General features: G+C 41.6%; 1 protein-coding gene across 2 annotated transcripts in view; it reads left to right on the top strand.

The window, feature by feature from the left end:
- HPSE (heparanase) overlaps positions 1 to 17,479 on the top strand; it is a 66,234-nt gene that overhangs the window by 26,496 nt on the left and 22,259 nt on the right. For both annotated transcript variants that reach the window (XM_073637106.1, XM_073637105.1), the window contains exons 2-5: positions 6,008 to 6,156; positions 9,890 to 10,015; positions 14,811 to 14,987; positions 16,288 to 16,459. In XM_073637106.1, the coding sequence (XP_073493207.1) occupies positions 6,008 to 6,156; positions 9,890 to 10,015; positions 14,811 to 14,987; positions 16,288 to 16,459 (624 nt within the window). The remainder of the gene's footprint in view (positions 1 to 6,007; positions 6,157 to 9,889; positions 10,016 to 14,810; positions 14,988 to 16,287; positions 16,460 to 17,479) is intronic.

Below are 17,479 nucleotides of genomic sequence, written 5' to 3'. Positions count from 1 at the left end.
GCTGGAATCATGGGGAGAGAGATTGTCGGCCCCTTTAGGATCCCTGAAGGGGTAAAGATGAACTCCATAATGTATGTTGAGTTTCTCAAACAGCACTTCCTGCCATGGTTCAAGAAGAAGAACCGTGCATTCCGCAGCAAAATCATTTTCATGCATGATAATGCACCCTCTCATGCTGCACATAACATATCTGCATCTCTGGCTGCTATGGGCATAAAAGGGGACAAACTTATGGTGTGGCTCCCATGCTCCCCTGACCTCAACCCCATTGAGAACCTCTGGAGCATCATCAAAGGAGTGTCTATGATGGCGGGAGGCAGTTCACATCTAAGCAACAGCTCTGGGAGGGTATTCTCTCCTCATGCAAAACAATTGAACCAGAAACCATCCAAAACCTGACAAATTCAATGGACGAGAGAGTTCAGAAGCTCCTTTCGAACAAGGAGTCCTATGTGCAAATGTAACATCACCTAGAATAAAGTTTTCAGTTGAAAACTGTTTTATTTCAGTTTGTAATAACCTGCTAATGCTTATAATTTCAAAAATGACCATTTTTTTGTTCTTCATTAAAATGAAAAGGTTGAAAACTCTGCTGTGCATAATAATTTGCAACATGCATTTTGAGTGCAGTTTGAGGGTTTTATTTTTATAAAAATATACTGTTATCATAGGCAGTTTGTACAAAAACCTTTCCATTGTACTCTAATAGTTATTTGACTGGAAAATTACAATGACTGCAATTCATATAGGTAATTTGGGAAAATCTGAGAAAATATTATTTGCATAATAATTTGGAACACAGTGTAGAGACTAGCCTGACTGCTGGTCACATTAGACCTTCTAAGTCACCTGTGGCAGTCGGATTCTTCTTTTGTTAAAAAAAAGGACGCCGGTTTACGTCCATGTCTGGATTTTCGTGAAATTAATAAGATTACCGTACGCAATTCCTACCCATTGCTGTTAATTCCTGACTTGTTTAACCAGTTAGTGGGGGCCAAGTGGTTCTCCAAAATTGATCTCCGAGGGGCATACAATTTGTTACGTGTGAAGGAAGGTGATGAATGGAAAACTGCTTTTAACACTCTGGTAGGTCATTTTGAGAATCTTGTGATGCCCTTCGGTCTTACCAATGCACCTGCATTTTTTCAGAACCTTATTAATGATATCCTGAGACCTTTGATTGGTAAGAATGTGGTTGTGTATTTGGATGACATTTTGATTTATTCACCAGATTTAGAGTCCCATTGGCAGAGTGTACATGAAGTTTTGCAGTTATTGAGTGATAATTCACTCTTTGCTAAGCTGGAGAAATGTGAGTTCACTGTGCAGAAAATTAGTTTTTTGGGCTACATTGTCTCCAGCGAGGGCTTTGAGGCTGTGCAGGAATGGCCGAGGCCTATTGGTTTGAAATCTATACAGAGGTTTTGGGGTTTTGCCAATTATTACAGGAAATTCATTAATAATTTTTCTGTAATTGTTAAACCTCTAACCGATCTCACCAGGAAAGGTGCGAATACGACCCAGTGGACTACGGAAGCCATTGAAGCGTTTGAGTATCTCAAAGAGAGGTTCAGTTCTGTCCCTATCCTTATACAGCCTGATGAGACCAAACCTTTTTTGGTCGAGGTCGATGCTTCATCGGTGGGGGTCGGAGCAGTTTTGTCTCAGGAGAACAAGGGTGGAGTACATCCTTGTGCCTTCTTTTCGAAAAAAAATTCGGAAACCGAACTGAATTATGATGTTGGAAATCGGGAGTTGCTGGCTATTAAACTTGCGTTTGAACACTGGTGTCATTTTTTGGAAGGCGCTAGATTTCCTATTCAGGTTTTCACAGATCATAAGAATTTGATCTATCTGGATGCTGCCAAGCGCTTGAATGCCTGCCCGTCAAGCTAGGTGGGCACTTTTTTTTTCTCGGTTTCATTTTTCTGTTACCTATATCCCTGGTACTAAGAATGTTAAAGCCGATGCTTTATCTCGCAGCTTCTCTCCTACAGTCGGTACCGAGGATGAGGAGAGCATTTTGCAGAAAGGAGTTGTGGTGGCGGCATTGGACTCCGATTTGGAGAATGGGATTCTGAATGCTCAAGATGATGCTCCATCTAACACTCCCCATGGGAGGTTGTTCGTGCCTAGAGCCTTTAGGAGAGATTTGTTTGTGGAGTGTCATGAGTCTCGGTTGGCAGGTCATCCAGAAGTTTCGGAGACTAAGAGACTTATCAGGCGCAGTTTTTGGTGGCCTGGATGGCAGAAGGAAGTCATCAAGTGGGTGCGTCAGTGTACTGTGTGTGCTAGGTCAAAGGCTTCACATACTCCTGCTGCGGGGTTGCTTTGCCCTCTGGAGGTTCCTAGTGCACCTTGGACGCATCTCTCTATGGATTTTATTACTGATCTTCCTGTGTTTGAGGGTTTTACTATCATCTGGGTGGTCGTAGACCATTTTAGTAAGATGTGTCATTTGGTTCCATTCATTAAGTTGCCCTGCGCCAAGACACTCGCTAAGGCATTTGTTAAGGAGATTGTCAAGCTTCATGGTGTTCCCACGGATATTGTTTCTGATAGAGGACCTCAGTTTGTGGCTCGCTTTTGGCGTGCTTTTTGTGACAGGTTGGGAGTTCATTTGTCATTTTCGTCTGGTTATCATCCTGAGTCTAATGGACAGACTGAAAGAAAGAACCAGGACGTTGAACAGTTTTTGCGTTGTTTTGTGGCGGACAATCAAGAGGTGTGGTCTGATTTTCTGCCTCTCGCAGAATTTGCTCTTAACAATCATACATCCTCCTCTGCTGGGTGTTCTCCTTTTTTTTGTTGCACTAGGAGACATCCGTCTTTTGGTTCTTTCTCCAAATTGGGGTCGGCGGTGCTGGAGGAGGAGAATTTTTCCGGTGATTTGGAGAGAGTTTGGACTAATGTACGTTGTAACCTGCAAGAGGCTAACAAGAAGTCCAAGAAGTATTTTGACAGGAAACGTGAAGAGGTTTTGTTTACTGTGGGTGACATGGTTTGGTTGTCCTCGAAGAACGTGCGGTTGAGGATTCCCTCTAAACAACTGGGTCCTAAGTTTGTGGGTCCATTTAAAGTGCTTCAGGTTGTTAACCCATCTGCCGTCCGGTTGGATGTCCCTACTGTTATGATCTGCTACAAGCACTAAGGAAAGACAGGAGATCTGTCCCTACAATAGAACTAAACTGGATCCCTACGATGTAACGGGGAACCTGATCCTGCGATCAGACCCGCTAAAGTCCTCGGCTAGTCTGTACGAAGACCTATAGATGCAAGGGAGGGATCCCTACAAGAACTAGGGACTGGGATAAAGTTGGACACCTCCTAGCAGAAATTGTAGCAGTAAAGACAAACACACAACATAGAACATAGAGGTCAGAAGACCTAGCAAAACTAACAGAGAAAGGTAACAGAGTACCAAGCTAGCTCAAGAGTAGAAAATACAATGAAGTCCAGCAAGGCCAGGAGGGCGGAGCCGGATTAAATAGGCAAAAATGGTCATGTGATCAGCAAACTAGAAAAAACCTAACAGGAGAGTTCTAACACCTACTTCCTGGAAGATTAATTCTGTGTTTCATGTTTCCTTGTTGTAAAAGGCTGACGTTTCTAATAGGGACGCCACTGTCACAGTTCCTCCTGTGGTGGAAGACGGTGAATATGAAATTTCTCGTATTTTGAATTCAAGATGGCATAGAGGGATATTACAGTATCTTGTCTCTTGGAAGGGTTTCGGTCCCGAAGACAACTCCTGGGTAAGGACTGATGATGTCTCTGCTCCTAGGCTTGTTAAAGCTTTCCACAGGAGGTTTCCTGATAGGCCTGGGCCTGGAGGATCCGGAGGATCCTCATAGAAGAGGGGGTACTGTTAGAACCCTCCTGTTAGTTTTTGCTATCTTGTGTTTTGCGGTCACGTGACCAGCTGCCTATATATTCCAGCTCTGCCCTTCTGGCTTTGCTGGACTTCAGTGTTTTTTGCCTGTCTCTCTAGCCAGGTGCTTCGGTGCCTATCTCTGTCTAGTTTGCTTGGTCCTCTGGGACCTCTAGTACTTTTTGTCAGTTTGTCTTTTTGCTCTGCAACAACTTCTGTTAGGAGGTGTCCCATTTTTGTCCCAGTCCTTAGTTCTTTTATTGACCCCTCCCTTTATTCTATAGGTCTCCGTTCAGACTAGCCGAGGACGAAGGCGGGTCTGTTCACAAGGAACAGGCTGCCCGCTACATCGTAGGGATTCAGCTTAGTCTTACTGTAGGGACAGCTTTTCCCATTCTTTCCTTAGTTTATGTTGCAGATCATAACACCTACACCAGAATCTTTCAAACAGATATATTTGTGTCTGAACAATCAGGGAGACACTATTACTATATTTTTTACGGCAAAAAATGCCAAAAAAAGGATACTACAGAGATTTGACCTGTGGAACTGCAAAACCACAGTTATATTTTTCTGGCCTACACCAGACTCTTTTAAACAGATATATTTGTGTCTGACCAGTCAGGGAGACGCTCAATTTTTTTTTTTGGGGGGGGGGGGTGGAAATGCCAAAAGGTTAATAAGGCGCGTATTTGTACAGTCTGACTGAGGAAAAAAAAAATACTGGATTTAGATGAAAAAAAATGGATTTTTCCTGGCCCCTGAGACCGGGGAATAAGTCTAGCAATTTGACCAGCAGGAGCACACAGGACTGTAATGCGGCGTTTGCTGGTATAACCACTGCGTCTCCTATACAGCCTGCCTGCCTGATATCTGAGAAGGACTGTTTGTTTGATTTGGCAGGCTTTAGAGACCCTACACTACCTATTTTGCAGTATAAATCTCTCCCTAGGCCAGCAGCACTCTCCTTACACTGTCTGATCCGGAGCGACTGTGTCCAAGATGGCGGCGCCCGGTTTTAAATACTCGAGGTGACGCTGTGCGGCCAGCCAATCATTGTAATGCCCACAAACAACATGTCTGCGGCATTACAGTGACTGACTGGCAATCCCTGCATGTTCATTGGGTCTGTAAAGAGCGCCAAACGTGCAGGGCGGAGACCCGAGCTCCTGCCCGAGTAACCCGGAAATGCTCGGTGCTCGCCGAACATCCCGAGTAGTGAGATGCTTGGGCGAGTACCGAGCAGTGTCGAGCATGCTCGCTCAACACTAGTCTTTAATTATCGGATGTCATACTGATGGTCCGTATGGCATGTGATTTTTTTATTTTTTTTATTTTTTCCTCGCACTGTACCATTACCGATTTCAGAGACAAATGCAGCATGATGCAAAATATATATATATTTTTTTATTTTTTCTCATGCTGAATACAGCTGAGAAAAAATATGCAGATCTGCGCTACTTCATTGAATAACAATAGTCCTAATGCAATTCGAGTTTTTTATTTTTTTTTCCTCTATATATCGAATTGCACTCGTCTGAGTTATACGCCAGTGTGAACGAGCCCTTACTCTGAGAGTGGAGCCAGCGGCAAACAAATTAATGGACATTGACTCTCAAAGGAGAAATGAAAGAGGGCTGAAAGTGCAGCATAGAGATCGGTCAAAGAGGAGGAGGGAGTAGTAACTAAAGGAGGCTGCTGGCGGGGATGAGCGAATGTACTCGGATATCTTGTTATCCGAGCATGCTCGGTCTTATCCGAGTATCTTGGGCATGCTCTGATATTATGTTTGAGTCCCTGCAGCTGCATGTTTTGCAGCAGTAGACAGCTGAAATACTTGCGGGAATTGCTTGTTTGTTAGGGAATCCCCGCATGTGTTGTGGCTATCTGCCGCCCCAAAATTTGCAGCCGCAGGGGCTCAAACAAAATGAGTACGCCCAAGATACTTGGATAAGACCGAGCATGCTTGGATAACAAGATATCCGAGTACGTTCGCTCATCATTATTGCCAATATTAGAATTTCTAAGCTACTCCCAGATTCAGTCTTAATTACTGTACATTAGTCACTACTTTTGTTATGCATTTATCAAATAACTTATTTGTGACTGTGTATAATTCTGACTTATGTCTTTTAGATCTCAAAAACTTATCACTTTAACAAGAGGGCTTTCTCCTGCCTACTTAAGATTTGGAGGAACAAAATCAGACTTCCTTTTCTTTGATCCAACAAGAAATGCATCAATAGAAGAAAATATTACCTGTAACCTCCAAAGCAGACAGCAAGGTGACAATGATACTATAGCAATGTATGTTTTTAAGCACCATTATGAAATATGGTAATTTGTTATTTTTAATTCTTCATTTGGTTTCCCATAACTTTCACAGCATGTTATTTTATCTGAAGGTAAGTAATTTTTTAGAGATTTTTTTTTTTTTCTCTGCTGTTACAATTTTTGCAATAGGGAAAAGATAAATGAGACTACTGTACAGGTTAAAAAAGAAAACAAAAAAAAAACCCGTTTACTTTTTTCCTATAACAATTAGCGCAACAAAGAGAGCGCCCCCAAAAAACAAGTGCCTGATAATGTCCCCCTTCTCCGAAAAATGCCAAACATATGCTTCCAAACAGTATTATTGAATTACACTGTAAAAGTGCCCCACTTTGTGCCTCACAATATATTATTTTCAATTTTTTGAGCCCCCAATCAATAATATTGATCTTCCTAGTGCGCTTAGACAGTAATAGTGTTCCCTTTGCGTCCCACAAGTGCCAGGATGCGATGCAGTTGGAAATGGGTACTTGACGACCAGTGGGACACTGGGCTGCCTACTGCTAGCAATGTCACTGTTGCTTCCCAGGAGATAAGATAAGGGCAGAAAACTCTTTGGCTGAGGTAGAATCAGTGACATTGCAGGTGCTGGGGCAGCCGCCCACCCTTCTCCCTGCTGAGTCTCTGTGTTGACTACCTACCTGCAGTCCTGTACTCACAGCTCACTGTAAAGCACAAGCATCTGCCTGGGACTTGAATTAACCCTGTAATTCATCCCACTATGATCTAGTACCTGATGATTCTGATTAAGTAATATGCTCCAATTGACTGCACAGTATTGAGGTGGGCATATACTTCTTGCCATCCACCTTCCCTTCTCGGACCATTTATCCTTATACTGTGTCACCCAATACTGCAAAACTCGAGCTTGCCCATTTGGAGCACTTTTTCTCTATCTGTTTTTTTAATAAACTAATTCCCGTCACGAGATGTGGCTACATCGCCACTGATGACGCCATGTCTTGGTAACTTCTGAGTGTGTCGTCCTTTCTCAATTTGGGCTTTCCAGTGTCCTCCGCTGACGCTATTCAGGTCCCCTCCCCTCTTATGCGAGTTGGTGTTTTAGGTAACGATCTATCGTCCTGTCAGGACGCCTGCCGCATACACCCCTTTGGGAGATAGATTATTCTTAGATTTTCCAGCCCAATACTGGGCATTGTGCGCAATCTATTGGTTCGGGTTATTTTCCATTTTTGACCGCAAGGTTTATGGTCTCATATTACCTTTTATCATGAAAGTTATTTGATTGGGGTCAGCATTTATTGGGATATATCTCTTTGTCCACTCATATTGATGTTGCCTCTTATCTTTGTGCATGCAGTATTTTACAGTTACTCACCTGTTAATATATATTTCATTCTCCACGTGCATAATTGGGGATTTTCAGATGATACATTGTCTCATTATCTGAGAGTCATCTTCAATTGATTATTATATTTGTACAAATTTTGGGGTGCCAATAATTGTTTGCATGTTGATATCTGTCATGCGGGGGACAGTGTACATGCCATTTTATGGCCTCTTTATCATGTGTTGTTCAATAAACTTTTTTCCTATTTTCTCTATTGGAGGTGTGCTCGTCGCTATGTAGTGTCTTTTTTTTATACATTACCTTCCTCAATTCCCGTGATTCGCTATCTTGCGGTGGACTAGATTTTTACACATCATTTCTCCTAAACGCAACAAATTCCTTGGGCTGCGCAAGCCCGACACGATGAATCCAACCAGAAATTCTGCTACTGAGAGACTGAAAGAATTTTCCCCCCATATTCCGTGAGAAGGGGCACGCAGCCAGGCCCTTGCAGACCCACCATATGTTCCCGGAGAAAACAAGACCAGGCACCCCCAGAGGAACAAATGGAGGAGGTTGAGCCGGGTCTAGATGACCTCACAGAAGGGATGCCTAATGCTATAGGAGTCATCACTGGGAGGTCAGAGTTTTGGCGTTAAAAGGCAGAAGACTTGAAGAATCAGCTTCGCCTAAACAATCTCCGCTTTATCGGACTTCCTGGGAGAGCAAAGGGACAGCTACAAATAATGGATAGTTCTCAAGGCAAATAAACACATAAGTACGTAATGTGACCATATACAACCTGGTGGTGGGATGCAAGTTACCCCCAACTTGCATCCCACCACCAGGTTGTATGTGGTCACGTTATGTACTTATTTGTTTATTTGCCTTGAGAACTATCCGTTATTTTTGTCTGACTCATGTGACCACTTTTTCAATCTCTCTGGTATTAAGGTGAATCTTATACAGGGTTTTATGTGACAGGTCTAACTATATTCTAATTGTCTATAAAAGTGCGTACTATAATGGACCGCCTTGCTCAGGACATACATTTTAAGTGCTAATAATTGGTTGAGAAAAATATGTACATCTTCTCATTAGGATATTTTCTGCATTATTTCTCCACATCCAGATTCATACCTTTAGGTATATCCAGAGGTAGCAGTAGCCGTCCAGACCTAGTGTTTGGGAAACCAATGGCAGGGGTTTTCCCATGAATAAAAGTTTTAATCAATAGATCTTGGAATAATAATAATTATCTCAGCACAGGAACATTTTATTTAAACACATCCAATTGTGGAAGTTATTATTATTATTATTCCAAGATCTATTGATTAAAATGAACTTTTGTTTGTGGGAAAAACAGTGTTCTTAATGATAGCTAGGGGCTATGTTAATGATTTTGTATTGGGGCACAGGAGCTTGCACTTCTGGCTACTTGCCTTTAATTGACCAATGCTGGCAAAGATTAAATATATGCAGTTTATCTTATTAGCAGGGACGTAACTATAATAATTACAGGGGTTGCAGTCGCACCTGGGCCTTTGAGCCTAGTGGGGACCAAAAAAACCTTTGGCCCATATGAGAATACCAATACTACTAAAGACGAGTAGTTGTGGGGTGCCTGTTAGAAATTTTGCAATGAGGCCCATGAGCTTCAAGTTACACCATTGCTTTCCAGTTGAGCATTATCATGAAGCTTCCTGATGACTTTTTGTTTAATAGTAAGAAATTGATTACATTTTTAAGGATAGGTCTTTAAATTGTAAAGCTGTGCCCATGATGAGTTTTTAGTGCGTTTTTGACACTGTAGATTTTTGCTACTTCAAAAACTATTATCGCTGCAAAAAATTCAACAAAAACTGTGAAAAACAGTCCTAAATCACAGCTGTGCCTTAATGGAGCTGAACCAAACACCAAGGAAAGTACTGAACAGGTAAGCATGTATAAAGGCACTGACTTGCATATCAATTTTTTGACTCTCATTAGTTATTTTTTTTTATCAGGCAACCCCTTTTATCACCTATCCAGGTTCATTGGTGATGGTCGGTCCGCTGGTACCCGCACTGATGGGCAGAACGGGGAACTTAGAATGATGCTGCACTAAGCATGCTCATCCACTGCTCCTTTCATTTCCTATGGAGTTGCTGAACGCTGCACTCCAGCAGACCCATGGAAAACGAATGGAGCTACTGTTGGATGTCCAACCATTTTGTAATGGTGATAAAAGTTCCCCACCGGGGAAACAAATTCTCCCATCTATCGATCGTACCAGCAGTGGGATACCCATTGATTTACCAATTCTCACCTATCTTGTGCTGTGGATAGGTGATAGATTGTTTGCATCGGACAACCGCTATAATTCTACATAATACAGAAATGATCTTTTTCCACAGATGTTTGTTATGGAAGCAAAGCCTCCTCTTCAGTGCAGCAGAGGCTGTGGTCTCAGTGGCCTGTTCAGGAACAATCCATTCTTAAGGAGGCCTTTTCTGAGACCTACAAAAATGCCACAATCACAAGTAAGGCACGTTGTTGATTTTAAACTAAATTTTGTAGATAAGAATTGCAATGTATTTTCTAGGTAGAAAAATAACATATTTTGTGATTATATAATATTTTAGGACACCATATGATAAAACTAGGATTTAATATCACTACATTTTAGTCTGTCCAAACTATAATGTCTGAAAAATATGATTTGTCACAAAATATTATTTTAAAGATTAAGGCTATAAACTGACTTCAAAATGCACTTCAAAAACAAAAGAACCTGGCCTGTAAGAGGATCGAACCTGCAACTTTGGAGTTCAAAGAACTATTCTATTGTTATTGATGAAAATGGAATTGGGTGCGCTTAAACATAAAGGCAAAAAGGAATTCTGCAAACTATGCTGAGCTCAAAAACCATATTGTCAAATGGGTAGAGGTAATGAGTACTACGGTCTTCTCCAATAACCCTGGAGTAAAAATCTAAAAGAAATAGCAATATACACAAGAAACCTCACAAAATATGATGAAATATATTTTTTTCGTACTTTTTAATTATATTTTGCAAGGTTTCATGAGTACTGGTATATTGCTTTGTTTCTTATAAAGCTTTTTAAAAGGTTTCCATGGGATTAATACAGTAGACATTTTTATTTTCAAAGTTAAAAATCATCCCAGCTAGGTAGCAGGCATATAGAATAAAATATGTAATGCATAAGAGACGGGATTGGGATGGAGGGTGGTTATATCGATGATGTAATAAAAGAAAAAAAAATATTATGCTGGCATGGATACTGACTTGGAAATATGCCTAGTAAAAGGGAATCTGTCAGCAGGTTTTTGCTACCTCGTTTTAGAGTAGCATGATGTAGGCAAAGCGACCCTGAATCCAACGATGTACCCCTTAGATTACTGAGTGCAGCAGTTCTGACACAATCCAAGTTCTTAGATTTAGCAATTCAGCAGAGCTGAGAAGCTAATCCCACCCACACCAGGCTCTCCGTGTACATAGTCTATAGACAGTGAGCTGCTTATTACACAAGGGCGCAGAATCAGACCAGGGCTCACAGGACCAGTTAGTCACAGCATTGATAATGTCCTAGTGATAAAATCTTCATTGTAAGTAAACAGCACACAGATTGATAAGTGACACATAGCTGAAATCTGTTTTTTAACCCCTACCTCATGCTGTCCTCAGATTACATAGCAAAAACATGCTGACAAATTCCTTTTAACACCTTTATGACATGCGCCATACATGTACAGCACAAGTCGGAAGTGCACATCATTGCTGTGTTACATCCAGGACCTGCCTCTTAAATCCCGCTGTCAAACTCTGACAGCGACATTTAACACGTGCCGGCATAGGGGTGCGTCATTCTAAGCGCCTATCGGCGCCAGTGACATGATCGTGGGTCGCCAATGGGTTCTTGTAACAGCTGGGGTGTGCTGAACACCGCCATACTTGTCATTACAGAGCTTCTTTGAAACCCTGCCTGTGGCCAGGCTTCAAAGGAGACTGTGATTTTTGCTGTATCACAGCTTCAAGTACTGTGAAAACTAAAAAAAATAAAAAAATAAATAAATTAAAATCACCCCCTTTCCCCTCCATTTAAAAATAAAGATATTAAAAAAAATACACGCATGTATTCAGAAAAGTCTGATCTATCAAAATAATTTTTTTTCACCATTAAAATAATTAAAAAATTGGATACAGTTGGTATTGTCTTAATCTTACTGATGAGAAGAATCATACTGTGAGGTCATTTTTACCAAAAAAATGTACAGCATAAAAACAATTCCCAAAAAACAATCTTAGAATTGCATTTTATTCACCATTTTTCCCCATTTGGAATTTTTTTCCCTGTTTCCCAGTTCACTGTGGTAAAATAAATGGTGTCATTCAAAAGTGCAACTCGTCCCTCAAAAAACAAGCCCTCATAAGTTTATGTGGACAGAAAAATAAAAAAGTTATGGCTCTGGGAAGAAGGGGATAGAAAAACAAAAACGCAAAAAAACAGAATTTTACCCCGTCGCGAATGGGTTAACATGAGTGGTGGTTGTCATATTGCTTACAATTTGAACTAGACAGTCCTGCTGGATCAGGGAAGGGTCCACTCCAAGCTGATTGATAAAAAGTTAGAAGCAAAAAAATGTTATGCTCTTCACTGGAAATTAGGTGTCTAGCCAAAACACTGCAAAACCATTACATACCATTTTCCCACCTTCATCAAACTTTACAATTAGGAATACGCACTTGACCAAGTAGCATTTTCAGGTTATCCGCTGATTTATGATCAGGCTGCCCAATAATGAAACAAGATTTATCGCTCCAGAGAACACGTGTCTACTACCTCGAAGTCTAGTGGCTGCAAGCTTTACTCCAGCTCACGCGTGCCATTACATATGGTAATCTTAGGCCTGAATTCAGGAGCTTGATGAAAGAAATCTATTTCATGAAGCTCCTGGGCAACAGTTTTTGTGTAATGTCACTTCCAAAGGCAGATTAGAAATCTGTAGTGACTGATATAACAGAGAATAACTGGATTTTATTTAGCACTCGGCAGCCCTGGTCAGAGAGATTGCTTGGTCTTAGGCTTAGCTGTGGTTACTCCTAGACATTTCCACTTCACCATAATGGCACTGACATTTGACCAGGAGAGATCTTCCAGGACAAAGCATCTTAAGGTCTTCACTGTGTCCCATATAGAGATGAGCGGTGTTTGACTAGAACTGTTTGCCAATCTCAAATTCAAGCTGTTTTGGGCGGTGTTCGAGTCGTTCGAACGCGAACGATTTGCCAAAAATTCGGCTGTTCGAGATTATGTTCGATAACTGTTAGTGCACCAAAAGCGTAACTGGATTTTTTCACATCATGCAGGGATTGTCTGCCACTCACTGTAATGCCACAGCCATGGCAATTCAGCATCAAGCCCAGGTTAGTAATGGAGAGACGTCTATAAGACACCCCCATTACTTACCCCATAGTCAAAGTTAAAAAAACCCACAAACACCCAGAATAAAGTCCTTTAATTGAAATAAACACACAATTCTTTAATGTTCTAAATTAAACCATACTTACCGTCATGCCCATTCCAGCTGAAGCCAACGATCTCATGCAATAAAAGTAAAATAATAAACCAACCTCATCCTTACCTTTCCATGGTTCCCAGGACAGCTTCACCTCTGCTACATTGACATGACAGGCTGGATCGCAACAGAATGCCGCAGACACTGAGAAGCGCAGGCATGCTTGCGCTCCTCAGTGTCTCACTGTGACGGCATCCAGATGAGCCGAGTTCATGTCCAATGAACTCAGCTCACCTCATGCACGTGACTGACAGCGTGGGAGAATTCTCCTGCGCTTGCCATGAGTGCAGGAGAATTCTCTCACGCTCACCGCATGCGCAGGAGTATTCTCCCACGCTGTCAGTGACGTGCATGAGGTGAGCTGAGTTCATTGGACATGAACGCGGCTCATCTGGATGCCGTCACAGTGAGACACTGAGGAGCGCAAGCATGCCTGCGCTTCTCAGTGTCTGCGGCATGGCAAGCTGGATGGCAGCTTTTGGCTGCGATCCAGCCTGTTATGTGAATGCAGCAGAGCTGGAGCCGTCCTGGGAACCATGGAAAGGTAAGGATGAGGTTGGTTTATTATTTTACTTTTATTGCAGGAGATCGTTTGCTTCAGCTGGAATGGGCGTGACGGTAAGTATGGTTTAATTTAGAACATTAAAGAATTGTGTGTTTATTTCAATTAAAGGACTTTATTCTGGGTGTTTGTGTTTTTTTTAACTTTGACTATGGGGTTAGTAATGGGGGTGTCTTATAGACGCCTCTCCATTACTAACCTGGGCTTGATGCCAGCTGGCATTATAAGCTGACATCAACCCCAGCCCTATTACCCCACTGCCACCGCACCAGGGCAGCGTGGAAGAGCGAGGCTAAGTGCCAGAATTGGCGCATCCTATGGATGCGCCATTTCTGGGGCGGCTGAGGGCTGGTGTTTCTAGCCTGGGAGGGGGCCAATATTCATGGCACCCTTCCTGGGCTATTAATATCAGCCCCCAGCTGTCTGCCTAGCCTTTGCTAGCTATTAAAATAGGGGAGACCCCACATCATTTTTTTTGTGGGTCCCCCATTTTAATAGCTAGTAAAGGCTAGGTATTCAGCTGGGGGCTGATATTAGTAGCCTGGGAAGCTACGTGGGTATTACCCCCTTCCCAGGCTTCAAACATCTGCCCCAACCGTCTGCTTAACCGCCGCTAGAGCCTAAAATTACGGGGAACCCCACGCCAATTTTTTTTTAATAAATCCTTTATTTTAACACTAAATGACAAGTACAGTAATCAACACTGTCACTGTACTTCTTATATATGTGACTGACATGTTTCTATCTATGTAATCTATGTGTGATGTTCTATTCTTTCTGTTCTAAATTGTCGGGTACCGATGCTGAATTACCGGCTGGCTTTTTTAAAGAGAGTGTCTTCTGAGCAGTTTGTCAGCTTTTGGACACCTTTGAAGGTGTTTTCTATGTGTTTTTGTTTGCCTGCCATTGGTTTTAACGGTGTTCGACAGTGTTCTAAGGTGTTCGACGAACAGTTCCACGAACATCCCGTTGTTCGACGAATCGAACCCGAACACTACGGGGTGGCTCAACACTAGTCCCATACCTCTTTTATAGAAGTTGCATGGCTGTTTGCTTGCTTTTACGTAATGGTTGTGGCTGAAACATCTCAAATTAATTTTAGGTCTGTTATCCACATACCTTTTTTGGCCATATAATGTGTATTGATATTGAATGCTACCTTGTTATCTTTCCAGAGCAGACCGTTGACCTGCTGTACAGATTTGCTAATTGCTCAGGCCTTCATCTCATATTTGGGTTAAACGCGTTACTGAGGAAGAATAAAAATCATTATTGGAACAGCTCAAATGCCAAGTTATTAATTGATTACTGTGACTCCAAGAAATATGATCTGTCCTGGGAATTAGGCAATGGTAAGCTGCAATAATTATTTGAATGATTAACAAGGCATAAAGAAAATTATGGAAGAGTGTTGCGGCAAAATTGAAAACTACAATTTTTACACCAAGCAAACGGGAGATCTAAACGATCACTGATCGGCAACTTGTATATTTGCATGTTTACATGGTAGACTGCACTCCCAATGTGCACTGAACCATCTGTAATAAATCTGTCAGTGCACATTGGCGGCCTATGTTCTCGGCAGCGCGAATTCTGTTTACATGGACGAGTCTTTGGTGAAGCACAAAAGATAATTTCACTAGACAAATAAGCATTTTGCTTATTCATCGTATGATGAATGCATGATTATTGTGAATAAGCGTTCCTGGGAATGCTCGTTCACAATAATCTTTCAGTTTAAGGGAGCTCTCGAACATCCATGCTAATCGGTCTGAGGTCGCACCGCAATGTATGGATTGGCTGCAGGTCTCCTGATCTGAGCATGACCGCTTCATTTACTGTATTTCTATGAGGCTGTGACGCTTGGGTCAGGAGACCCACTACCAATCCGTGCATTGTGTTGCGATCTCTGAGCGATTTACACAGACATCTGAATGCTCCCTATGTGAGTTCAGATTTAAGTCGGAGATGAGGCTTTCTCTAATTTCAAGCTTTTTATCTCAGATTTTTATTTATTTATTATAAGCGCTGGCTTATTTTGGTTGATATTCTCTGCAAAATTTCAGAAGTAGCAGTATTAATTCACATAAAAATTCAAGTTTCAATAGACTTTTCCTTTGTTCATAAACTAGCTTCATTGATCAGCTGATTAAAGGCGATGTAGAATCCCCTACATTGTTTGTGAAACTGTGCCATAGGCCACGGCCCCACTATCAGTATTTGGTCAGTATTTTTTCTCAGGAGTGGGTGATAAATGCAGAATTGGTGACGTGTTTCTATTATACCTTTTCTCTGATTGTTCCTCACCTGGTTTTGGCTCCCACTCCTGAGAAAAAATACTGACAGAATACTGACCAAATACTGATAGTGGGGCCGTGGCCTTATAGACAGTGTACCTTTTGTGGTGGCTTTGCCTGATATTGCAGCTCAGTCTTCTACACCGAGTGGGATTAGCCTGCTTGATGCAGTAATAGCAGACGCAACCACTAATAAAGGTAGGGAGCATAGCCTGGTGAATTATGGAGATGCCGAGAATCAGACTCAGACCATCAATATCCAATTAGCTTGTCTGTAGATGGGCCATTGATATTCTAGTCCCGGAGAGCTCCTTTACTTATACCGTATTGTTTCTTTCCTTTAATCTATGATCAGAACCCAACAGCTTTAAAAAGAAGTCTGGTCTGTACGTTAATGGCACTCAGCTTGGCAAGGATTTTATTACTTTACATGACCTTCTTGGCAAGTACAGCAGGTACAGAACCTCAGGTCTCTTTGGCCCAGACATTGGGCAGCCAAAGAAATCATCACAAAAGATGCTAAAAAGGTAAAACTGTAATTCTAAGCATGTTTTCGCATAGTGGTATGAAGGCTCCCGCCATCAATATCCTCAATATGTTGTAAATTGTGCAACATTTTAGATTCCTGCAGTATACTTGCACAATCACGATGTTGATGAAATTATCACACAGTAACAAGAGTAGACATTTTGAACAATGTACAGACAGACTTGTTAAGTTTTATGCCAAAAAATGTTGCAAATTTTGGCGCATACCCGCACCAGCTACTAGGAGGTGTAATTTCTTTTTTTGACTTTAGAGCAGTCTTAAACTGCAACAAATTGATTTAGTCATTGAGCAAAATGTATAGTAAGCCTCAATCAACACCAATGTTGTGTTTTTTTTTTTTTGTTTTGATTTTTAATCAAAAGCAATAGGAGTGAGCATTGACAATGGGAATCAATGCAGTAATAAGTGTTAACTTGATCAGTTAATGGGTTTTCATTTTTGGTACAGTGGGGAGCAAGAGAGAGGGTGAATCAAACAATCCTGGTTAACCAAGAGTTAAACATTTTAAAATAAAAATCACAAAAACCCAGCAGGAACTCGCACGATACATAGTGTATTTCCATTTTAATATGGCACTTTTACTTTTATTCCTGTCAGCCCATCTGTGAGACTCAATGCCATGTGACAGCCAAGAGCAGACTCTATTATTAGAAAAAGGTACAACAATCCTCGAAGTCTTGAAAAGGAGGTGAGGACTTGTGAACTGCCTGCGCTGTTGGCAAAAGACAATACAATTGCAGGACATATGGAGTTTATGAAGCTTTTTTTGCAGTGTGTGTATCTACATTTCAGGGTTGAACTGACCCCTTTTTTAGGACAGTAACATGAAGTGATGATTATATTGTCCTGAAAAAGGGCTCAGTACAACCCCAAAAATCATAGATACAAACTTAGCAAATAAAGTTTTCTTAAACTGCACACATCGTGCAAATGGATCATCCTGTCACGGATGTGTCAGAAGTGACAGACAGTCGCCCTGCAGTGGGTTGCAGGAGATC

This window comes from Phyllobates terribilis, unplaced genomic scaffold (genome assembly GCF_046119375.1).
Source record: "Phyllobates terribilis strain yellow unplaced genomic scaffold, ASM4611937v1 Scaffold_1__5_contigs__length_1240528914, whole genome shotgun sequence".
Taxonomy (NCBI): domain Eukaryota; kingdom Metazoa; phylum Chordata; class Amphibia; order Anura; family Dendrobatidae; genus Phyllobates; species Phyllobates terribilis.
The sequence above is the reverse complement of the archived record's forward strand: the minus strand, read 5'-3'. Positions and strand labels throughout refer to the sequence as shown.